Here is a 25,303-nt window from a genome sequence, read left to right as displayed (position 1 = left end):
CCAAATGCCTTCCCAAGACTGCAAAGCTAATGTAATAGCAACTTCTCAATAAGCAAGTGGATAGGTGACAATAGTCCTGTCTTGTACACTTCTGTACTTCAGAAATAGTAGAGAAGACTTGTTGCTTAATGGACTAAGCTTCCAGTTCGCACCAATTTTTTTAATTGGACACACTGTAACAGGATTTTATGAAAAAAATTGATCTATTTTGAAATATACTGTGTAAAAAAACTGCCCTGCCTCTCTCAGTATATGCCACAAACAGCACAGATGATGCTGGAGAGCCTTTTGTTTTGAAGAATGTAAAAGGAAAAGACCTTGCATATCTTAAATGAATTTTCTTTCCTGTTTATCTCAAAACTCTAATACCAACGAAGTACAGGTGCACAAACTGTATGAGTAAAACAAAAACCTGACACTATATCAGGTACAAACAAACTGTGACAGTGTATGTTCAGTTCGCAGTGAAAGCTTCGAGCTGCCCTTCTGTTACAGATTACACTTGTTAGGAAATCCATGTTGACAGAAACATATTACAAAGAGCAGGCAAACAGGTTCAAAAAAGGGTCTATAAGCAACCTGAGGTGTGATATTGAGCATATCTTTATGACAGTCAAGACCAATATTTCTAGCTATTTGACAGGGAATTGTACAAGCTTTCTTTTAGTTTGAAGCCTCATGACGTCTGCATTGTAACAAACCACTCAAGAAAATACACTACAGCTCCAGGAAAACCAAAAGTATTTCCATCTGGAACACAATGAAAAGTGGGGTTTTGGTTTAAAATTATTAGCTTACTCCTTACACATAAATGATTATAAATATCCATCAATGATGATAAATATCCATCACTGTAAACAAATTACTTGTTTGTAGAGCAAAAAAAAAATAAATCATAAGCTCAAAAGCAATATAGGAAAGGTAGAAAGATGCAAGCTAGAATACATGCTTGGGAAGCTTGTCTGATGTCAGCAGTAAGATCTATAGACAATTTCATATATAGATGCTACTCCACTACCCAGAAATCCTTTACTGATGTTTTTAATTAATTAGGCAGAAAAAGATTCATAAATTTTTGTTTGTTTACTCTTTTTTTTTTCAAGGAGTGGACATTCGTGAAGTGTGCTAGAATCAACTGCAATCAGTAACCAAATGGAAGGCTGAACTGTCAAACAGCAGAGTTGTTGCAGTAACAACCCTTGATGGAAAGTAACTCTATTGATCATAGTATTTTTAAAACTTTACTCTGATTTCTGTTAGATAAAACAATGACACGCAACAATTTCAGCATGATTATTCAAAAACTGTCTTAAACCCAGAGAAAGTTATTTAAGTTTTCTCTAACCTGGTAGCCAAGAGCAACGTTCATGTCGACAACCACTAAGTGAACTGGAAGAGTCTCCCTGCATGAAATACCTTGCTTCTGTCCAACAGAGACAATATTCTACTTCTTCAAATTAGGACTTAACATGTCATAACTTTTCAAAGTAGTTTTACTTTTTCCTATTCGTTTTTTCTTTCTTTATGTCACATCTCATCACTGCAAAATCATCTAGTGAAAGAAACACTACACACTGGGTTTGCATGCTCTAGTCAAGACCCATATCTGGGCCTGCTCACATTTCAGTTGACACTACCATGAACAATAGAAGGCAACTGGCAATTGTACCTGGGAGTAACAGAGAGGATCATCACCGCTTGTCTCCACACTCAAGCTTTCATAAGGTTCAAAATCCTCAGAGTACTCAAGAGGAGGTTTAATGCAGAGCTTGGCCCCCCTTTCTGTTTTAATCTCCACAGCTTTCTGTTAAAAGAAGCATTGAAAGAAATTAGACATCTTTTGTGCCATCAGCAGTACAAAAAGAATAATCATCACATTTTACATAACAAAATCCAGATCAAGGAACCTTTTTCCCTGTTCCATGGAAGGTTTCTGTCCTCCCTGAGCTCACCTTTGGGCCCCTGCATTATGGTTTAACTGCCCCAGTCAAACTCCTCACCTGCTGCTACTATCCCCAGAACGGGTCAGGCCCAGCACACATCCTGTGTCTGGCACCAAAGTGAGTGCCCATCAGGATTCACACCCCTCACCTCACCAGTAAGTGAAGAAACCATAGGAGCAGGGACATAGCAACAAAATAGCTGAAGTGGAATCCCCCCAAGTGCAAGCATATAAAGAAGTGCTGGTGGAACAGCCTTATGGCGAAAGCTCTCGTGCCCCTTCTGGGGAATTGGCACGCTTGGGTGACTCTCTGAAATGCATCTACAGCACTGGAGAACACATGGGGAACAAACAGGAGGAGTTATAAGCTTATATCTGTTTACAACCTCATTGGGATCACAGAGATAGGGTGGGATAGCTCACAAGACTGGAATACTGCAATGGATGGATACAGGCTTTTTAAGAAAGATAGGCTGGTACGATGAGGAGGAGCTGTCATCCTTTATGTGAGAGAGAGCTGGAATGCATGGAGCTCTGTGAAGGAACAGGTCAGAAGCCAGTGGAGAGCTGCTGAGTCAAAACTAGCAGGCAAATCAGCATGAGCACTGTTGAAGTCAGTATCTGCCATAGACCTGCTCATCAGGAAGAAGTAGATGGGGCCCTCCTCAAACAACAGGAAGAATCCACAAGTTCAAAGACCCTGGTCATTATAGGCTACTTTAACAAACCTGGTATCTGCTGGAAAGACAAAACAGCAGGACTCAAGCAATGTAGGAGATTTCTAGAGTGCACGCATGATTGACGAGCCAACAAGCAAAGGTGCTCTGCTGGAGATGCTGAGAAAGCTGGGACTCTTCAGCCTGGGGAAGAGAAGGCTCACGGAGATCTCATCAATTTGGATAAATATCTGACAGGTATCTGCTCGCTGACAGGACACGAGGTAATAAACCCAAATTAAAAAAAATACATTAAATTCCACCTGAACAGAAGAAAAAAATTTACGGTGAGGGTGATCAAATACCAGAACAGGTTTCCTGGAGAGGTTGTGGAATCTCCATCTGTAGAGATACTCAAAACCTGACTGGACATGGTCCTGGGCAACTTGCTTGAACTGGCTCTGCTTGAGCACAAGGATTGAACTAGATGATCTCAAGAGTTCCCTTTCAACCACAATAATTCTGTGATTTTGTCTGTGTACAAATTTGACTATTTGAAATAACTGCAATTTTTTGAAGATGTATTACTTTTCCATATAATATAACAAGAGGGAAATGTTATGCCATAAGCATTCAAGCACAAAGATTTCTTTGCCTTTGTAAATGTCAGATACAGCTGCAGAAGTGGTTCAAATTAATTTGTTTTAATTCATAATTAGGATGCAATCAAAGTATGCACACTGTCAGTTACTCAAGCATGACTAAAGAGGGGTAGAAGATTTGAGAAACTCATTTTCCCATACCACAGAATTTTAGTACTCCCAAAGATGACAAAAGAGAAAGAAGAAAGTGCTTATACCTCTCTTAAGGAACAAAATTATCTGTAAGTAGCTTTTTTTTCCCCGCTTTGGAACTCCTGTGCAGACATATTCCATAGGGGCAAGTCTCATAAGTGAACGATGGCAAGAGGACTGTTTCATTAAAGGTAATATGTGATCCAGAAGTCAGTGTAATGATATTAAACTTAGTTATCTGGTGTTAATACACTCCTCTACCATTTTGTGAGTGGAGCAGAGATGTCCCAGAGAGAAGATCCTAAGACAACCTGGCTTTTAATAGAACGCATTCTTTCAGTAAGTCTGTCTTCCCACCTCATAGCATACCTTAGCATAGCCTAAGTTTGACAGTTTGGAACATGAATTGCTAGGTCTTCTAGCTATCCAAAAAACCCTCAGGGAAAATTACTAGGAAAGTAAACAGCTGCCTGGGACAACCTGCATCTTACTCAGTGGTGGCACATTTCCTTAGTTAAATAATTCCAATTGTGAATTTGAGTTGTGAAAATGAGTTCAACTAAGCAGTAAATAAAGTAAATAAAGTAAATAAAGTAATGCAGCCTTAATACTTGAATGTGCAACATTTGCTGAAAGAAAAGAAAACCTGCATGACATGAACACTTGACCTGCAATGACACAGACTCCTGATCCCCAGTCACTCAAGCACGGACTGGACATCCAGCCAGGGTAACTGCTAATCAAGTAGGGTAATTATTTGGGCGACATGTCTCAGTTATTCAGAATTCACAGTTGTTCTGGCAATTAAGTCACATTCCTTGAGAGGTTAAGCCAGACCCTTCTTTAGACCAAAAGAAAAAAAGACCATTGAGGTTTCTCCAGTGACCCAACAAATACGTAGCTAATGACCCCAAATTTCTTATAGGTAGGGTATTTTTACTATCTATACGCATTTTCCTCTCTTCTGATTTTTGAGAATCCATCACAAATTACAACTCAAGCTATGCAAATTACACCTCTGTGTCCCTTAATACTATTGCAGGGTGAAGAATAGCAGTGACAGGCAGGGATGCATCTCCAAAATGACATTCTTCATCCTCTGCACGAGATAAGCCCTCTAGGCTTGCCATCGGAGATGTCAAGCACCAGCTACTCCGCTGGAGGACAGATTGAGCCAATCATGTCAAGGCTACAAAAGTCTCTGTGATGGATGTCACTGAAACCAGACCCTTTTAATGAGATTTGCCTCTCTAGACTTCAAAGTAGACACAAAAGTGGTCAGAGTATCATTTCACATTGTCACTCAGTATCCAGAGCAAACCAAGACTCAGATTCTAGGAGAGTCTCAGCTGCCCACTATCTACTAGTTGCAACCCCTTTCCCCTAAAATTATTTCTGATCTGAGAATAAGATCAAAGATGCATTCTTTCAAACCGTTTCTTACCTGAAGCCAACCTCTGCGTTGTATTTTGCTTGGTGCAGTCTGTGTGCCAGGTTCTTGCAACTCACTCTCTTCTAGCCGCGTTGCTTTTTCAGAACATAGAGACAAAAATTAGAAGACAGAAAATAGAAACACAGTCTTTGACAACATACACCTTAGTTTGCGTTCTTTATTTTTTTTTCCTCAGATAAGGACAGAAGAGTAAGTGTTTGACACGTGAACAATATCAACAATTGAAAAGGAATTCCACTTCATATACTAGCTAGTTGTGTATTAGTAGCAGGAGTTTTGAATCTCTTCAGAGACAGTCATCATCATAAATTGTTTAAAGATAGATACCTTAAGAGCATGTTAAGCTCCACATTCATTGATAGGAAAGTACAGAAATACGTGCTAGAATAGAGGCACATATCCTTCTAACTCCCAGCTGGGTAGACAGTAAGCTGTCTTAGGAAGCCAACTAGAGCACAGAACCCATATTACTGAAGGCAGACTCTGATAGACAGGGTCCTGGTGAACAACACGTGATATGCTGGGTTTATAAAGGGATTGTGTGTATTTACTCTCAAACCACAGAAACATAAGGTACTGTCAGATTAAAAAGACTATATTAGGTATTTAACATACGGTGCAGAGAAGGATTCTTTATGTACAAGTCATAAATGAAGAACAAACAACCATTTTCCTTCATTTCTAAGGCAAGGAAGAGTTGATTCCAGAACTTCTGCAAAAATTCTGTGTATGGTCAAGCAGAACTAGGGGCCCCTGGGCTGGAACCAGTTCCAACTTAGAGTGCAACAATGGATTTTTGAGAAGATGCCTTGATTGAGACAAACATCTTCCAGGTCACATCAGCATCCTCAATGGAGCAAGGACATCACCAACCTTCTCAACAGCATCCTAAATAAAGGCATCTCATTTCCTATGTCCAAGACAGATTTACAGCTTCCATTTCTTCTCAGTGAAGAAAAACAGCTGATGCAAAACCTTTCTTCTTTAAGCCATAATTTAATGGTCACCCTAAGCCAGCAGAAACTGGCACTACCAATAAAAGAAGCAGTCGTCCTACAAAGGTCATAGAATCACAGAAAGATTTAGTTTGGAAGGAACCTCTGGAGGTGACCTAGTCCAACTTTCCATTTAAAGCAGGGCTTACTTCAAAATTAGATCAGGTTGCTCATTATAATACATTTTCTTTTTTAGGTTGGACAATGCTACACACACTTGCACAGTGAACTGTTCAGAGAATTGATAAGGGCAAGATTCAACTGCGGAAAAACATCAAAGAAGGATTACTTTTAATTGCAGTCACTCGTGCAATTTTGTTCACCATGAGATCACACAAATGCTGGTACAAGCAGGTAGGAGAGAACAGGCACAGGGTAGGACCATTCCTGGGGGAACAGCATACGCTTTTATCAATTTAGAGGGATCATAAAATTACAGAGCAGTAAGAACAAGAGGTTGTTCTACTGCTTCAGCACAAAGTATCTGTCTCTTAGGCCTGAAACAGGACTAAGAACAGAGAGGACTGATCCAAGGAAGAAACAAGATATCTACTAACTTGTTTGGCGAAACAGTTGGTGCAGCTGAGCTGCTCCTCTGTGCTACAAACATTACTTTAGAACAAAAACATCCTCCTCATGCGACGGATGAGGTGTGAATACCAATCAATACCTGTTTCAGCACACAAAACAGGTCCTCTGGTGTCATTCCCTTGGAGACTTGAGCTGACAGTGCCCATTCCAGTAGCAAAGAACTGAGTAGTAGATCATCAAAATCATAATCAAAAGAGACTCTGTGCTACCCTTAAGCCACGTCTTTGTGACCACACCAACATTCACTGGAAGTACATACCTGGTTGTGAAACTCTGGGTTATACACCCAAAGAAACGACAGCGTACCGAGACATCGGTTTCACAACCTTGTAAGCTCATCATTTACTTTAATTCATTTACCAAGCCTAAGCATAAGAAGTTTATCAATCACTACACTCATGAACTAGTCCTAGGGAACACAGGCAAAGAAAGCAGTCCAGACAAATAGATTTATGATGATGCTTTCAGGAACCACAAAGAGGAAATTGTGCCCATTCTGTATTATTAAGTATCACACACTCCTAATTTTTCAGTGAAGACTAATCCTATAGAAGGACGCTTCAGAAGTCATAAATGATGCAATAATTCTCATGAGAGATGGATAGGGAAGAAAATTCAGTGCTGTATCTCAGCTAGAAATCACTTCTGTAAGTAAAATCATATTCAATCATTGAGAAGAAATGCCTAGAAATGAAACAGACCACAAAATTGCTCAGGTACTACCTGCAGGCAAGAAGTTCATACAGATCACCAATGACTCTCACTCTGGACTCTAGTGGTAAAATCAAATGGAAGAAGAAAAATGACAGGATGATGATTTAGTTGCTATCTTTCACTGCAGCTACATGTTTAAAATAACAACACTGAATAGCTAAGAAACAGCAAAACACTGAGTTGCCTTCGGCAGAGATAATGCTACTGTCTCTAAGCTGATGGAGTTGAGGAAGGGAACAAAAATTGCCACTGAAGTCTTTAAAGGTCCCAAAGACAAGCCAAGTATCCCACCTGAACTGAATCACACGGCATTAAGTGACCATAAAAACAATCAGCTTCGGTTAAGCTTAGAGATGGCAGCTGCACAACAGAACTTTAAGAGGAAATTCCTCTTGGCAGAGTTCTACTACAGCTGCTGCCACAATATCCCTGCATAATTTTTGGACTAAAAAGTCAAATACGTTGTTTTACACCCTCTTTAGCTACCTAAAGGCATATCATCCCACTGTGACAGAGCACACCATTTCCTTCTTTTTCCAATATCCAGGAACATGAACATTTTTGCATCATTACACACAAGTTTTTACTTTCATATGGAGCAGTGAAACGAGGTGACTAGCTGATTCCCCATCACCATCCCGCATAACCTGCCAGAAATCATGCAGCAGACAGCTAAGCCTGAACACGCTTACACTTGGAAACAAACAGTAGGTACCCAGTGCAGAAGGAAAACAAAGAAAAAAAAGAGATCAAGGTTAGAGGCATGGTTACTGAAAGAAAAGTCAGTTTCTGGTATTGTTGAGATTAATAAACTTTCAATCATAATAAACTACCATATTAAGTAACTTTTTTAACTCTTTGTCTTCATTTTTAAGTGAAAATAAAGCTTAAGCAGACACTACCTACACAGCGACAAATTAAAAAGATACACTCTAAGAGACAGGTAGTAGCAAGAGTGAGGGTAACAGACTAAGGCTGGTAAACTGCTTTACACAGGGATTTAGTGAAATCAACTTTATTTTCATTATGCTAAACAGATTAGAAAGCCAGTAAGCTCACACTTTCTACCTTCATGCACACAAAATTATTCCTGTCACTGCTCTCTATGACTGCAGACAAATTAGAAACCAAATACGCATTTTTAAATAAAGCCAGCTAATCACTGGCAGCAAACAGTAGATTTTCTTTACTTCAAGCATTTAAATAAAGATTAGCTGTCTTTTTAAGATTACTATTATAGCTTAAACATAATGTATGAGCTTAATGTAGCTATTACTGTATGTAATTTGATTACAGTCTATGTCATCAAATGCCATTTGTCTACAAGACACCAGACTTAGATAACCAGATCAGATAACACTGTAGTCCATCAGATCTTGAAGTCTACAAATGGTGTTATATATCAGACAAAGGCATTCAACTATTTTACACTGGCAATTTATATGCATTTATCATTTTCTAGCTTTAGTTATAACTGTTTAACGAACGCAGAGGCAAGGGAATCAAACTTTGGGATTAGTTAGGGATCAACTAAGAAATTGATAGGCTGTTGCAGAGACTGTTTCTTACATACAGTCAGCTTAAGTATCCTGATGAAAGAGTCCCATGGAATTTCATTCCATCAAGCTCAAATGCTAATGTCTCTTTATCACAGCCTGACCAGTAACCTCACCGACTAAATTACAGCTCTGATGGGTAAATGTTTCAAACACTTCTGGACTGCAACCTCTGTAAAACTCTCATGTAACTCACCATTTGTCCTGGTGGTCTTTGTCTCATTTTTTAAGTAGCCATGTGAGCTGATTTTTCTGCGGTAATTTCTCAGCTCTGAATTAGCTCCATTCAGATACAGAGAAAATCCTTGTTCTAACTGCTCCAGTTTGATTTGTATAGGATCCTTTCTTTTTAAACGTCTCAGTAGCCTGAAGTAGAAAGGATAATCATAGAATCATAGAATGGTTAGGGTTGGAATTTATCCTTACACAGTTCATATACAGATGGTCAGATTAGCAATAAATACAAAAACACACGTCACAAAGCTAAAAAATATGTTCAGAGTTCAAGTAACAATTTCAGAATACAGCTTCCAGGACCTGCTCCTGTTCTGTAATGCTTATATGAGTATCCACACGCTGTGACATGTGAAGTTTGACCAAGCCTCTCCCTTCCGAGATTTTTTCCTATGTTGTTTCTCATTTCACATAATTTTTTCCATTTGGTATTTAGTAAATTTAACCTTTTAACAATTATTGAGAATTTTAAGAGTTTTACTTAGAATTTCAAAAAGCTTAAAAATGGTTGAGCTCTTTTCAAGAAAAAAATGAGAAAGAAAAAGATTATTTGTGTTTTGAAACTTGAGAAGGAAAGCTCCCAAACAATAGTGCAGTTAGAGGTACCAGAAACTTGCAGTCTGGTTAAAATATTCTAAAAATGCCCTTCTCCAGGCTGAACTTCAGTGAAACACCCACCCTCTCTCTTCCAAGTCTTATCTTCCCTCCTTGCACCATAGGTTATACTCGTTCCATCCTAATTCCTTTGGTGAGGTGACATGCAGGCCAGGAGTGTGGGGCCATGTGGGTGACAACTTCTGCCTGCCCTGCACGCTGCTTCCTGGTTTCCCTCTGACTCCAGGGTGAGTCAATCCACAGGCCAAAGTTCCCCAGGGGTGTACCTGTTCTGACAGGAGTGGCATTTGTTTCCACCAAAATTCATATTAGAGGTCATATAATAAGGATGGAAGTTGTTTCAATCATTAAATAATTCATTTTTATCCTTTCCTAAAACTGCTTCAGGACATTATATACAAAAGAAAACCGCATTTACAAAAATTGGCTGTTATTCTAACACAACTTTGGCTTTCGCAATTTTTTTGTCTTTTCACCAAACAATTCAGTTTGTTATAGAATTCGAGTAAAAACCTTATGGCTGTGGTAAAGGAGAGAATCCAGCAAGTTCTGTAGACCCTTCTAAATTAACCTATGAAATTAATCTGTCTAGGGTACAATGACAGGAATGTTCATATGAACAAAGATTAAAAGAAATGTTTTAAACTTGTCTGAAAGACACTGAAGTTTGCAAAAGCAAACCTAGATGTCCTTATCTCCCACCTTAGCAGGACCTGACTTGGCACATTTAACTTTACCAACTTTTGCAGGCAATTTTCTTTATTTCTGACAAAACAAAAACCTTGCCTCGTAACAATATCCTCACACAGTGTGAGCTGCCAATTACTTCTGAATCTAGAACCTTTCACTCTGTAAACAAAAATTTCCCTGCAAGCCACGGAAACAGTAACTATTTTATTAATAAATTTATCTCTGTTTTAAAATATGCTGAAGAAATACTGCGTTCTCCTCTAGAAGTAAGAACTCTGAAGTACTTAGCAAAGAAAGGGAAGAACAGAGAATCACCCGAATGCCTTAAGACACAACAAGTCAGACTTTGTATCACAGCTCACATTCACAACTGCTGATATTAGATATTATGTTGGGTAGTACACAACAGATATTACATACTCGATGGTGGTTACAATTCTGCCTCTTACCGGTTTCTCTGCTGAAGGGATATTAAGTATTCGTCATGTTTTTCATCAAAGTCAGTCACCATGTCTTCAATATAAAGCTGAAACAAGAATATAATTGTCACACTGAAGTATAGAAACGCTTCGTTATAGAGTATTACTGGTTTTGCACCCTTGGTAGACAAGAACGCTATAAACTGCAAAAAGTTCCTTCTTTAATAAAGCTTAAAACTGTCACTGCAGTAAATAAAGCTCCTGAAGAACAAAGGAAACATTACTTGTTTTACTTGTGTTTCAGAACTCTTCACAATCTACTGCAGAGCCTAAAAACGCTAAAAAAGGCAGGCATATGCCATAAGGGGTTTACAATCCAAGACCTGGCAAGCACAAACTGAAAGGGCGAAGCCCAAAGCCCAACTCTAGGATGATTTCCCTGAACTGTTACTGCTCGTGCAGCCCGTTAATTCCAGAACTTGTTCACTGCAGAGGCTGTACGCGTTTATCAAAGATTTAACTGAAGATTTTACCTTACTTGCCTTTCAGAAAACAGCAACTTTTCCAGCAACTCCCCCCCCACACCCCAGAGTTGTCGCTGCGAGCTGTGGCAGCGCGCCCTCTCACAGGCTCAGAAGTTTAAACTTGCCACCAAAACGCTTCCTTTAGTTCTGTGCCAAAAGAAGGAGGCTCCGTGTTTCGTCCCTTACCGATCGCACAGCGTCTCTGCCCCTTCCCGCGCCCCCGCCGAGGGAACGCGCGGTGGGGCGAACCGGCCGCTCCCCCGAGCAGAGCGCGGGGCCTCGGGCCCGCCCGGCAGGCAGCGGGCTCGGGAGAGGCCCAGGGCAGAGCCCCGCCGCACGCAGCCCCCAACCACCGCTCGGCAGGCCCCGCGGCGAGACGCGGCCCTGTTTGTGCGTTTCCGTGGTTACCGTCGGCGGGAGATGACCTCACTTCCGGCGCGCCGGCCCAAGCCCGGAAGCGGCGGCGGGGGATGGAGGCGCTATGGGCGCTGCTGGACGAGGTGGCCCTGGAGGGGCTGGACGGCATCACGCAGAGCGCGCTGTGGCAGCGCCTGGGCGCCCGCACGCCGCCCTTCCCGCTGCCGCTGGAGCCCGCCACGCAGCAGCTGCTCTGGGCCGCGCTCAGCGCCCAGCCCGACATCGCCTTCTACCTGCTGCCGCGGGCGCGCCCGCCGCTCCGTCTGCACGACCGGTGAGGGCAGCCCCGGCGGGGCCGGGCCAGCCCCCTCGCAGGCCGCCGCGCTTCCCCCTCCCCGCCCGGCGGGGCACCCCGCAGGACGCCCGGCGAGGCCTCGCCTCTGCCGAGGGTAACTCGGGCCTGGCGCTCCCGCCGCGCCGGTGGCCGCCCCGCCGCCTGCGATCGTTCTCTGGCTCCGGTTTTGCTGAAAGAACGCTTACGTGGCTGGTTGCCAGCAGGCGAGATGCAGCGCGGTTCTGAAGCCTGTTTAGGGCGCCTGTGCCCGAGTAGATGTCTGCTCTGATGGCCCTTTACCACTTAGGTGCAAGCAGAATTGGTGTGTCCCAGTTCACCGGAGCAGACATGCCTGTTGTCTTCCTTTTCTGTAAACTAGTATTTATATACGTTTCTTTTATTCCTTGAATTTTTGAAGATCAGATAATGTATTCCTTCAATATCCTTGAATTTTTGAAGATCAGATTATGTATTCCCCTCCTGCCTCATACACTCTGCCTGCCGATAAGGTTTGGTTGTACTCGAGGAGTGCAACTCTCTTTGTGTTTCTCCAGGTTTGAGGTTTCAAAAGTTTCATTTTCCAAGGTATTTCATCGAGGTATCAGCATCGTCTGTGGCAATTTCATATTTCAGTTCCAAGTTCCCCTGGCTTGGTTAAATGTTGGCTCTCTGCTTTTATTTCAGATATGAAGAAATAGACCTCGAAACAGGAATACTGGAAACCAAAAGAGATCCTGTTCCTTCAGATGATATTTATCCTGTCCACATGGTTTTGGATAATAAAGATGGCATACAAGGTTCCTGCCAGTATTTTAAAGAGAGAGTAGATATCACTGATCAAATCAGGAGGAAGGATTTGCAGCCATGTTATACTTACACAGAAGCTATTGAAAAGTGAGTGAAATCCGTACACTTGGCTCTGGAAGACTTCTAACTTAATTTTTGTAATGTAGTCCTTTCACTTCATTTATGCAGGTTACATCAAGAATGGGTTTGGGGGGGGGAAGTGATGGATCTCACTGTTTTTATGGCTCTAATATACTTTTTTGTTTTCCCTTCTGTTTCACAGATGGGGAGAGAAACTGGTCATTGTTGCTTCCCAAGACCAGCGTTACAGAGCTTTAATAGGCTGGGAGGGGGACCCGGACTTAAAACTCCCTGACTTCTCCTACTGTATTTTGGAGCGTTTAGGTCGTGCTAGGTGGCAAGGAGAGCTTCAGAGGGACCTTCACAGTGGGGCTTTCAAGTGAGTTTGCATCTTGCTGTATGAATTAAATCAAAGCTGATAAGTTTCCCCTGGTTACTTACAAAGTTCTGTCCACTTAAGTGTTCCTGTGTATGGATTTAAACTGATGTCTGCGTTAGTAGAGACTCATCCTTACTACCAGGAGCACTTGGTTCTTGGAGCCTGTATCACTAGAAGCGTACTGGTCTCTTCCTTGAGCTCATTATACTTCCTGATCTTTTCTCGTGGAACCAGAGATTGTCTGTTGGGTCAATACGCAGGTTTCTAATTTGCAGGAGTTCTTACTTTCTCTAAGTGACTTTTTCTTCAACTTTAGGATGGAATGGTAATTTTCATTTCTGTTTCTAAGTTTCTGAGTAAGCGTGTTATCCTGCCTGAGTTCTGAAGAGATTCCTGGATGCCTACCTTTTGTCCCCAGCATTTGCTCTGTGTGGCATCTTTTTCTACGTGACCTGAACGGGAGCCTGAGTTACCAGCTCCCAGACTAGACCATGTATTTTGGTGATGGAGGAGCATCACACAGCCTCTGAGAGAACACTAGTCTTGCATTGCAGCGCTGGAGGAAATTAGCATTGCTGTTAAGGATTCACTGTTTCTGAGAGATGAAGCATATGTGGCTTGCAAATCACACTGGCATTTGTTTTTTGCCACCCAGGAAGCTCTTCTAAGCAACTAAGAAGATGGGAGTGGGAGGGAAATGTTTTGTGGATACTTTTCTGTGAGTTCAGTGGCCTGAGTCAGCTCACCAAGGAGTGAGATAAATACCAGAGCTATCACAAGGAGGGCAGTGGTTGTAGTGTAGCCAAGAGTGAGAAAGAGAGGAGGGAGAAAGAGGGCATGGGGATACAATGTTGGTTCATCAAACCATGCCGTGACACTGTGATTGTGCATAGCTACTGTAGGTTAAGACCAGAGGTATTTCTCCCTGTTAATTGGATTAACTATGAAAATCGATTTCATGTTGTCTTTATTTTGGCACTGCCTAATTTTGGCACTTTGAAAATAAATATAACATATATCACTAAGACCACAAGTAATTTAGATAAAGGGTGTTGGGATACTGGCTAATTAGGATACTGGATAATTAGAATTTATTTACAGAAGTTCCTATACCTATAGATATCTTGCCATTTTTTTTTTTTTTTTTTTAGAGTGGATGCTGGAAAAATTCATTATCACCGAAGAGTATTGGACAGAAATGGTCTCATAACAATGCAGTCTCATGTCATAAGACTACCAAGTGGAGCACAGCAACACTCAATTCTTCTACTTCTGACTCGCTTTCATGTTGATAGGTATGTGCCACTCAGATGTTTTAAAGATCTCCTGGGTAGAGTGTGACCTTTTTACTATGATGAAAGCTTGCTCTGTTGTCACAGAACCATCAAAGTCTCCTTGACTCTTCTCAATTTCTTTATTACCTCTTTTTCTGCATGCTGGACAGTTTAAAACTTACTTGTCTCGGAGCTGTAACCAATAGTGCCTGACATCTGCCTACATAAGCCTAACTCTTCTTATTGTAGCACTAATCAATCTGTTAATTTTGAGTGTTCTCACTTCGAATACATTTCTAGTAGACTTTTTGTCTTCCTATCTTGTTTATGATTAGAACTTGTGCCTCTGGACTGTCAATGAAGTAACAGCCTGGGCTTAGTCACTGTTCCCTCAGTTGGGGTCTCTTCTGAGTGACAAATTCTCTATGTGCTAGCCACAGAAGGAAAAGAAAACTATAATTCCTAAAACAATCTGAGAACACTTCAGCATACTTCAGTAACTGTCGTTTCGTAAAGGTACAACTCATTTTTATGAAGTTACATCCATGCTTACATGTAAAATAATTTTCTTTTCTTGGTTAGGAGGAGCAAATATGATATTCTGATGGAGAAGCTCTCAAGTATGCTAAGTGCTCGTTCAAACCAGGTGGAAACATTGGGAAACCTGAGGGAAGAATTGGTGAGATTCATTACTCTCTTAAATTCTCACTCACATAGAATCTAGATGATTAGCATCAAAGAAAGTTGTTCATACTGCCTGGTTTTCAAAGTTTTACAAAATTTTGGGGTAGGATATCTTAAAAACCTATGACATCAAGTTACTGTTTGTCATGAGGAAGGAGTTCTGTTCGATCCATAGTTTCAGAAAAGTTTTGTCAATGGATATTATGCAATTCTTACTTGCACAGTGCAGCTGCTGGTTGCTGCTGCTTGTTTGGACGATATGATTGGAGGGATAGAACACAACCAGAAGCATCTCACGCCCTGCCTGGCTGTCTGCACTAGCAGGCTTTTGAGATCCTCCTTTGATATCCTACCCCAAAATACTGTGTTTTAAGAACAGACAGTATGAATGTCTTTGATACAATCACCAATAGGTGAGACTTTTGGGCTACAATGACTTTTGCCATTTCCCTTTGCATTAGGGTCTTTGTGAGAGAACTTTCAAACGTCTCTATCAATATATGATGAATGCTGGCCTAGCCAAGGTGATATCCATCCCACTACAAGATATACAACCCAATGGAGGACCCTACAAGACAAAGAAAGGTAACTAGAACCATGTCTTTGCTTTCTTTTTCTGTAATCATATTGATGCCCTTCTATCTATAAGCTTCAAATCTTAAATTAAAAGACATGTAAGTGAAAATCTGTTTATGTAATTATGCGGAAAAATGTGTGAATAAAGCTAGAACATTGCAGCCCACTTGAACTAAGTATTTATTCCAGGTTTTTAAGCAGGCAAGTTTGTTGTATATCAGTGTAAGCTGTTTCAGAGGATTGTGACTCCTAATAAGACTGCTCAAGCCAATACAGAGACTACAGACAAAGAGCAGTCTGCTGACCTTTCAGGTCACAAAACTTCACAAATATATATAAAAGTTATTTCATAATGGTCTTTTTTGTTTATATAAGCTAAAGAAACAGACCATCTTAGCTACAGCTTTTGCTGAAATTATGACTTGCTGAAAGTGAGGATGGAAAGTTTCCTATCAAATTACGAAAGTAAGCTTCTGCACCACTGCCTCGGAATTCTCTAAGTAAGCAAGATAGCCAACAACTACTGTTCAAAAAAGCCATAGTCTACTGAGGGATAGTTGAATGCATAACCAGCTTTGAATGCAAAGTTAATAGGTTTGCAAGAACTGCTGATGACTTCCAAACATGTAGTGGAAAGACAAAGAAGAGCAGAACTGCATGAAGAAAGGGAACAAAAGAAAGCAACTGCTCTCAGAAAAAGATGCAGATAAAATTTGCATGGGGGGAAAAAACCTACAAGAAGTAATAATAGTGTGAGGAAGGACAGTATCACCAGTGGAATTAATACAATTGCTTAAAGAAATCTAAACCAAATCTCTACTCACAGAAAATCCTAAGAGACACATTTGCAAGGGTTAAAAAGAAAAAGTTTTTTACAGATGAACAGTGTGTTTTTCAGAGAGGTAGTGAACTGCTTGTGAAAAAAAACCCCAAACTGATATGAATTAAACATTGCAAATTATATAGTCTTTGCGAATAGGAGTGATCACAAAGGAAGAAGTGAAAGAGCCAATAAAAACATGAGAACTTCAAGAAGACAAAAGTGAATGCCAGTTACATCGAGTTGGATTAAGGCTCTTGATAAGGCAATAAAATTCCTTCAAACCTTTTAAGGCTAGGGGAAGGAAATCTCTCTGTAAGGAATTGTATTGTGAACAAAGAGAAGCAACGACCAAAAGCAGGTAGAGCATCTAGCACAGTTTGGAGAGAAATCTCCCACATTGCACTAAAAAAGGGAGAGATCGAAGGAGTTCACTTGTCATGAAACATAGAGGTCCACTTCCTTCCCTAAGAATATCAGAGGGAGTTTCACACAGGAGAAGTCATTTAAGTTCATAGTTTCAGGAAGGCAGTGGAGATCCTCAAAAAATATTCTAGGATAGATTGGTACACAATAAAATATATGGGAAAAATTATCATCAAATTTTTACAAACTATGTATTGTACATAATGTATTTCTGGTTTGAGCAAGTGTCTCAACATAGAGTGGCTTGTACGACAAGGGTACCTTTAGTCACACTGTTTAGCATTGTCATTGACAAAACCCTAGATTCTCTCTTAAACTGGCTTTGAGTAGTACTGCACCAGTTTGTATTTGTTTGTACTTCCTCATGCTGACTTAGGTTTTGGAGATGTTCTGATGAGCTGAAGACATTTGCAAATAAAACCCAAAAGACTAGATAGCATTCCTAAAAGAGTTTATAATCAGTAGTAAAACCATCTAACTTTCAGTTAAAGTATTTACTTAGAAGACAAGAAAATACGAGTCTTGTTTATAAACTCGGTGGCAGCCCACAAGGCAGTAGATGTTTCATGTTTTGTCAGAGATTAGCACAATGGCAGCTGCATTTACTACTTGTAATGAAAAATGTCACCTGATGAATCTTTCACTTGAATGATAATTCCATCTTACAGACGTAAAAGCCGAAAATCCCCAAAAATGCCTTAAACACTAGGTATTAAACTAGGATGAATCAATAATAGCTGATTTTCATCAGAGATCAAGACAGTCTAATCTCTGGAGTTATACAGGAAAGCAGATAGAAATATGTGGGACGCACTGAGGATGAAGCCAGAGCATCTGCTATGGGAAGCACATTACTGGGCAGCAGGAGCTAAAGTGGAAGGACTTAGGTCAGTTTGGTTTTGTGGTTTTGGTTTTGTTGTGGGGTTTTTGTTTTTGTTTTTTTTTCCAGTACTGCTTCAAGGGAAAATTAATGGACTGTAGAAATACAGAGGGTATGATAACAGTGCCTGCAGCCCTACCAAAATGTCAGCACTTAATTCCCATCCTAAGCAGTATTGTAGGATACTGGCAGGGAAAGGATTCAGACTGAGGAAGAATAATGGAATCATCTGGCCTGCAGCTCAGTCACATGATGAAGTTACTGAGGATTAACCTAATGGCAGCTGGGCTTTAGTAACTGATCTTATATATACATCAGAGCTGAAACCTTAATGATTTCAACTAAAGCTTTCACCTGGCATTTTTCACAGCAGGGCTGTACCGGAGTAGTAGAGATGCCTGTAGACATTCCCAGCCCCTGCTGCAGGATGAATTGGCTACTTGTGCAGTAGCTGCTGAATCACTGCCACTAGATCAGCTGGCAAAGCACAGTAACCTAGTTCTAGCTTACCACTGCTCTCTTAAATTGTTCAGCAGGAACTAGATGACAGTGGTGACAGTAGGTCATCGTCATAGCAGGGAGCAGGATCACTACAGCTCTCCTGAAGTCATCTATCCCCACTCTTCTATGAGATCCTAGAAGGATGAAGTAGGTGGAGAGTTACTACAGCACAGTCAGTGCACAGTAACATGGTAAGATGTGGAATTCCATCCTGTATGAGATTCTGTGGCTGGTGGGCAGCAGTGTGTTCTGTCCTTGTATACAATAACCTTAGATTTTGTGCCTCTGTTTTCATTGCATATCGTTAACAAACCTAGCAGTTCCCTAGGTGCAGAGAATAGATGAGAACTTTGGACAAGAAATTTAGACGCTCTGCTGCTCATACATGGTTGCATATAAAGCTTTCATAATATAACTGATACCATGTGTTGTGGAATCAGCAGACAAAGACTGGGAAGAACCTTTTCTCAAAGTGATGCTGGACCTGTGCAACCTAACTCTACGTTTTAGTTATGCTGTAAGAGGTCGCTGGATGGGATAGGACTCTTCCACTTGATCCTTTTCTTCAGTATGCTACTTGCTTGGTGTATGCTTCCTCCAACACGCATGCATACAAATATAGAAGAAGGTGCTAGAATGTATGATAAACTGATAGTTCTTTTAGGTCCTGGGATTTTTAAATATTGGGAACTTGCAGCAGCACTTGATAGGGCCCACCAGCTGGTATCCACTTTGATTACTTGCTGAGGAAAGGCAATCCTGTGCTAAGGAACAGTTTTGCAACCATGTAGCTTATTGTACGAGTTCTGTATCTTCAAATGTATGGTTTTCTTTTGTTATGTGACTTGCATTTACAGAAAGTGAAAAATGCTTTGAGTCTGTGGAAAACAAGGAGTGGTTTTATACCCAGTGAGTGATCTCACAGTCAGATATGTGTTCTGTGCAGTACTGTGGATCAGCACTTAATCCTTTCATCGACTTATTTGTGCTGTTGAAATTTCTCCTGTTATTGCAGTGTTTTCCATTCTGCTCATAAATCCCTGTATTGGGCAGTCCAAATGTGACACAGACATGGAGGTTTGGAGCACCTCAGAAATTCAGTTACTCAGTATTTTGACAGATTCGTATATAGGGAAAAGCTGTTGCAAACCTTTCCTAGAAATAAACAGTTGTCTTTGGTTGGTTGTTCCCCATTGCACTAACACTTCTTCGTGCTGCTGAAAGAAATAAAATGCTTTAAACATGGGCACACACCCAGTGTTTTATTAAGAGTTGTTACTAACATTCATGTTCACAGGGACTGATGTCATGGTCCGTTGCCTTAAATTACTAAAGGAATTTCGGAAGAAAATGGAAGATTATCATGATGATGATGATGAAGAGGTCATCACAAAAGCTGTTCAGCCTGTGGATATTGTTTGCGAAAGGGATATGCTCACCCAGGCTTATGAGCTAAGTAGGTGATGTAGTAAGATTACTAAAGATTTTTCCCATTGCCTTCTTACTCCTTGTATGTGTAAAAGAAAGGTATGATAGTGAGGTTTGGTGTTTTTTTTTTTTTTTTAAAGTTCTGATTTCTTTTTATGTATCAGAAAGGGTCAGTTTTTCATGGAAAAGATGAGCTTTGTGTTCAGATGAGACTGGAGATACAGGTGCTGCCACCTGTTAGCCCTCCCTGGAAGCTTATCAGCTATTCAGTACCACCCAAATAAAACAGCATGGTAGAAACAGGATGTTGTGGTGGGATGAGAAAGGGTGATGAAGAAAACAGTGTTCCTCCTTCTTCTGTCTCTTTTCCTTTCATAATAGAGAAATTAATATCTAACTGCAGAAAGCTGTCAGGGGAAAAATTCACCCCTGCTTTTAATCTGAAGCAATGGCCTTCAAACCTCCTGCTGGGGCACTGCTTCGTGTAAAATTGTGGTTTATGACAGTATTTGACTGTGTATTGTATATGTCTGTGAAAATGTCTTCAGTTGTAAGTGGGGAAAGTTAAATTTTTTTATTCTGGCATATACAGTTATTCAGAGCAGATAGGAATATATATACAAATAGATGTGTATATAATTTGTTCAGATTACTTCCCTAAGTTATCTTCTGGTTTTCCTTTCTGAAACAGTTGAAAGTAGGGGGACCAAAGGCATTTCTCAGGCAGAAATTCGCTTGGCTATGAATGTGGGGAAGCTAGAAGCAAGGATGCTCTGTCGTCTTCTGGAGAGGTACAAAGTTGTCAAGGTAAGGTTAAAATAAAATAGTTTAGATACTTACTGAAACTGGAGATAGAATTCTGGTTACTGTGGTAATATGTTATAACATCGTTAACCTCAAATAATAGAAACAGCAGTGATTTGAGAATTGACTGTGAGAGAGTCTCGTTAAGATTGAAAAGAGTATTACTTCAGTTTGGGAAAGGGTATATACGACAAGTGTTCTAAAAGATTTTAACCTACTGTAATCTGAGGACTAGCCCTAGTAGTTAGAATGTAACACATCTGCTCTTCTAGCACACCTTTTCTTTATTGTTCCCTGGTTAGCTGCCTCGACATTTAACAGTTCCCTGACCCAGATGTACAAGTATTTTACATTTGTTCGTGACTGGGTGCTTAATTAACAGAAGTCGTGGGGAACAATGCAAGTGGCCCCAGGTTTTCTCTCTGTATCAAGTGCACATTTTGGTGATCACACCAGCTGGTGGGATTCTCTCGGATGCTGCTTCACAGCATTCCAGAGAAGCACTGTTCCCAGAGCTAAGACACAGGTCTGCCCTCCAAAATGAGATGGGGCAGGGAAACTGGCCTCAGCCTTGCTTCACCTGTCCTCAACAACTTACCTAAGTCATTCACTGTCATCAGTAGTTACCCAGGTGACCTGGGTGCTGGGACTTTATGGAGATGAACATAAACGTCTCTCAACTCAAAATAGTTGCTTTGCTTAATTTTTGACTGTAAGACTACTTCTATTTTGCAAGACCCTCTACTGAAGGATCTTGTCCTTCTTGTCACTGAAGGATCTGCTGTACATTTAAAATCATTAATCTACTTGCCTTTTGAAAATACCAGTATATTCTGGGGGAAAAAAAAAGTTAGTTTTGTAGATGTGATATTAAACTCCTTATTTCCAGATATTTCAGTATTTTTTTCATTTCAACAAGATGAACAAATTCAGCTGTCATTTCTTGCATGCACCCACCTGCCCCTTTTCACGAAGGCAGGATAATTGCCATCTTCCCTCAGAGATATATTTTTTTTTTACTAAGTCCTTGTCATTTAGTAAAAAGTTCTGTTGAATTAAAAACAAACAAACTATATAAACCATTGGAAACATACTTTTTCCTAACTGAAATCTTCCCTTATTGATAGGCTGAGTGTTTGAGTTTCTAGATACTTGAAAGCACCTGTTGTAGTAGACAGGGCAACAGCAGCTCCACTTAAATCTGATTCACTCTGGTAAATTCTGCATTGCAGTTATTCCACAGAAATTTTTTCTGAAAAAAATTGAGTTCCAGTCTGAATACATATAGTTTGTTCTTCCGTAGACTTTTCTACATCCTACATACTGCAGGTGTTTCCTTCTAGTATGCGGGTAATGCAGATTTATTTTCCAAACATAGTATTTCTTTTGACTTCTGTATGTTAAGGTTGGTCAACATTTTTATTCCTTAGGAAAAAAAAGGATAATAATGTGGTATCTTTTGATGTGAGGGGAGAACAGTTAGAAAACTTTCCTACTGTTAGTGCTGGAGAACAGGCTGCAAGAATGGAAAAGTAAGGTGGTAAAATAACATTCCAACTATTTCCTTAGGGTTTTATGGAGGATGAAGGTCGGCAGAGGACAACAAAGTATATTTCATACATTTTTGCAGAGGAGAGTGATTTAAACCGTCAGTTTGAGAGAGAGAAAGCTAGGAGTGAGCAATTAGCTACAGTTACTCTGGCTCTAGTGCCAGAAGATTCTCCAGCTGTGGAAGATGGGTCTCCTGGAGAAGATGATACTTTGGTCTCAGAGTCTGACAACGAAGAAGAAGGGAAAGATGGCAAGAAGAGAGGAAAAGGTCAGAAGGCCAACCCTGGTTCTCTGTTGAAATTAAGTTTCCAAGATGATACTCAACCATCAACACCAGCTAAAGGTAGATCATGATTTTGAAATTTGGAAAGAACCTTGCACAATACGGATTGTGTTACTAAAGAAAAAACTCATAAGCTCTTAGCTTCCATTAAGGCTTTTGATCATTATTTTTACACTTATTTGATTATTTCCATGCTTTTTTGATGTTCTTTTTCCACCAAAAGTGGTTATGTTTTGGAATACAGTAGGTGTGATAATCTCTGGAGATTCTTAGGGCTGAAGTGTGCTTTGATGTTTGTGTGTGCCAAAGGACAGTTCTGCCTATCACCAAATCACTGGGAAAGTCTGCTTCTGCTTACCCCTATGTCACTTCTCCCCTTTTCCCCCTGCAATTGAAATGGGCTCACACACCTTGCTCCTTGGATATTCAGTTATTTTTCTGCAGAGCTGAAATGATTCTGCAGAGGGTCAGACAAATTCCCAGACTGTTGCAAGGAAGGAGACAGGACTGTGTGGCTAAAAATGAGCATGGTGGGGAGACTGTGGTAGCAAGCAGTCAGGTTGGCTTCAACTACTTAGAGAAACAGCATCCTTGAGTAAATTTTAATATTTGCTGTGTATTTCTACGATGAACTGACAAGGTACCTGTCGTGGATTCTTGTTTTTTCAAAATATCTTAAAGCTCCGGCTGTGCCCATCAGAGAGCACTATCTTGGTAGAGCTCTCTCCAAGTCCTTGAAGGTTTCAGAAGGGATTCGAACACACTTTGTATTTCTCAAAATATTTTATTTCTTCCTCACTAAGGGAAAAAGTAGGCTGTGCCTCTTATTAGAATGCATAATTTAATTTCATTGGATATGTAAATGTCATCTTGGTGTGCAAAGTAGCACAGGAACTGACAGACCAGCCAGTTAACTTTTTTTTTCTTATTCTAGTTGTAACACATAAAAATTCTTCCCCTTTTAGCAGTGCTTTTTTTCAGTTAGAAATGTCTGATATTGAGCCTCATCATGTACTGATGCAAACCTTCGAGCAGGGTGGGTTTACATAAAGTAATACCGACTCCTTGTCTGAGACCAGCTAAGATGGTAACTAACTACTTTTAAACAGCAGTTGGCTTGGGATGACTTGACCCACAGTCTTTCTCACCTGAGCATATTATAACAAAAATGGCTTATCTCCTGAAGTTAATTGCTTCATCTTTTTTTTTTGTTATTTGGAACATCTTAATGTGAAAGCTAATGGCCTTTTGGGGATATATTTTAAAGAGCATATGATGGTTTATTTTTTTATATTATTTATTTTAACCATTTGAATATTCCTACAACTTCTCTGATAAACTACAAGGAGAGAGAGGAGAACAGATCTCCATTCCTTACATAGATTATCTGTGGAGTAATACTAAATCCTTGTTCTTTTTCTGCTTTGAGTCAGAAGAGTCATGTTTCTGGCAGAACTTGAGAATCTTTATGAGAGAAAGTCTCCTTTCTTCAGACAGCAGTTTCTGGATAAGCTAATCTGGCCCTTCATGATCTTCTAAGCCTGCCTCTGAGGAGGCTTCTGCAGGGAGAGAATTATTTGATGACTGGGAGTTCACTTTTTTTAAACTTTACTTTTGGAGGCTGAATGCAGTCATTTGTGATGAAACCACTGCTTCCAGCAGCGCAGAAGAATATGTGAAAAATGTAGCAGAATGCTTTTAAGTACAGCTACCTGGGTGGATGAGGGAAGGCCTTTCATAGAGAGAAAAGCTGAACATTTACAGGGAACTGTGAGAGCAGAGCAATTACAAGGCCGTTTGCTCTTAAACCAGGCCCAAAGCCAACAGCTGTGAAGTCTCAAGGGAAGAAGCTGCCTTCCCCTCAAATTCTTGAAGAGCCCGATGAGCTCCCAGACAACCTTTCAGGGGAAAGTTCTACTTTGGAAACACTAAAGCAGGAGTCCAATCTTTCCACCTGTGCTCAATCCACTGATGAAGATGGGGATGTGGCTGTGGTGGAGGAGGTCAGGCTTGAAGACCCTAAGGTAAGAGCACGTGTCTTAATATGTTCTTGTTGGTACAGCTGTCTGAACTGTCATGTACTTTTACAGCAAGACTTCAAGCTATAGTTTTTGTATTAATTTATGGGATTGTTTTGGTTTTTAAAAAATATAATTTCAAAGTACATTCATATTTTGGCTGCATTGTAGTATAAGTGAAAATTATTGCAGGAGATAGGAAGGTACATGTCCAAAATACAGTCCTGGGTTAGTTCCCTGGTGTTCCCCAAATTCCCTGTGTAGACTTAATGCATGTCATCCCTTCATATGTCTGTCTGCATACACAAATGCTGCGTGTCATCTGGTCTGTCTGCTCTAGACCAGGAGGAACAAATGGGTTTCAACATGAAAGTTGTGTAGCCTCACTGCTGCGGGACTGAGCGTGGGACAAGAAGCCTTTCTGAGAGACAAGATATGTTGGCTTGAACTCTGCACGATGTTAAGGCAGTTACAACTTTGTAGGCCAAAATTCTCAGTCCAAATGGCTCAGAATGTGGGATGGGCAGAGGAAGTGAATAAGTCTCTGCATCTAACTGCATGGAAATCTTAGTTTCTGCCTTGTTTCCCTGCCTGTGAAGAAGATATAAAAGATAGTCCCCATCTAACTAGTTTGTTGCAAATAAATACATCAAAACTCTGAATTCCTCAGCTGCAACTGTGTGAGGGACCAGCGTTAGGCTGAAGTCATTGAATAGCTCGTGTAACGTTTTTATTTTGTCCACACTGTGCACTAGAAGACTTGTGGCCAAAAAAAGGAAAAGCGTTCCAAAGCTACAGCAGTGGAGAGATCTCACGAAACGTACAGGCTGCTGAAGCGCCGCAATCTCATTGTGGAAGCTGTTCGAAACCTCCGGCTGATTGAGAGCTTGTTCACGTGAGTCTGGCTGAAAGCAGCGCGCTGGGGCCTCATGCATTTT

General features: G+C 40.6%; 2 protein-coding genes across 9 annotated transcripts in view; one reads left to right on the top strand and one right to left on the bottom strand.

Annotated features, from left to right (window-relative positions):
- KATNIP (katanin interacting protein) overlaps nt 1–11,400 on the bottom strand; it is a 62,536-nt gene extending 51,136 nt beyond the window's left edge. For 4 of the 5 annotated variants that reach the window (XM_086622164.1, XM_086622169.1, XM_086622167.1 and 1 more), the window contains exons 1-5: nt 11,370–11,400; nt 10,690–10,766; nt 8,898–9,067; nt 4,837–4,919; nt 1,670–1,804 (exon numbers count right to left, since the gene is read on the bottom strand). In XM_086622164.1, the coding sequence (XP_086478290.1) occupies nt 1,670–1,804; nt 4,837–4,919; nt 8,898–9,067; nt 10,690–10,751 (450 nt within the window). In that variant the 5' untranslated portion in view covers nt 10,752–10,766; nt 11,370–11,400. Of the gene's footprint in view, nt 1–1,669; nt 1,805–4,836; nt 4,920–7,618; nt 7,622–8,897; nt 9,068–10,689; nt 10,767–11,369 lie in introns of all 5 variants that reach the window. The other variant, XM_086622168.1, reaches the window with a different exon arrangement.
- A 253-nt stretch (nt 11,401–11,653) lies between these two features.
- Nucleotides 11,654–25,303, top strand: part of GTF3C1 (general transcription factor IIIC subunit 1) — a 43,760-nt gene continuing 30,110 nt past the window's right edge. For 3 of the 4 annotated variants that reach the window (XR_015222622.1, XM_086621907.1, XM_086621910.1), the window contains exons 1-11: nt 11,654–11,874; nt 12,559–12,768; nt 12,944–13,120; nt 14,272–14,415; nt 14,977–15,073; nt 15,540–15,663; nt 19,579–19,737; nt 20,401–20,516; nt 22,083–22,407; nt 24,160–24,371; nt 25,121–25,260. Coding sequence is in view for 3 of the 4 variants with exons in the window: in XM_086621907.1 (XP_086478033.1) it covers nt 11,654–11,874; nt 12,559–12,768; nt 12,944–13,120; nt 14,272–14,415; nt 14,977–15,073; nt 15,540–15,663; nt 19,579–19,737; nt 20,401–20,516; nt 22,083–22,407; nt 24,160–24,371; nt 25,121–25,260 (1,925 nt within the window). In the remaining variant the exon portion in view is untranslated. The remainder of the gene's footprint in view (nt 11,875–12,558; nt 12,769–12,943; nt 13,121–14,271; nt 14,416–14,976; nt 15,074–15,539; nt 15,664–19,578; nt 19,738–20,400; nt 20,517–22,082; nt 22,408–24,159; nt 24,372–25,120; nt 25,261–25,303) is intronic. The other variant, XM_086621908.1, reaches the window with a different exon arrangement.

The sequence above is a fragment of the Tauraco erythrolophus genome, chromosome 17 (genome assembly GCF_009769465.1).
Source record: "Tauraco erythrolophus isolate bTauEry1 chromosome 17, bTauEry1.pri, whole genome shotgun sequence".
Taxonomy (NCBI): domain Eukaryota; kingdom Metazoa; phylum Chordata; class Aves; order Musophagiformes; family Musophagidae; genus Tauraco; species Tauraco erythrolophus.
This window is presented reverse-complemented; position numbering and strand designations above follow the sequence as displayed.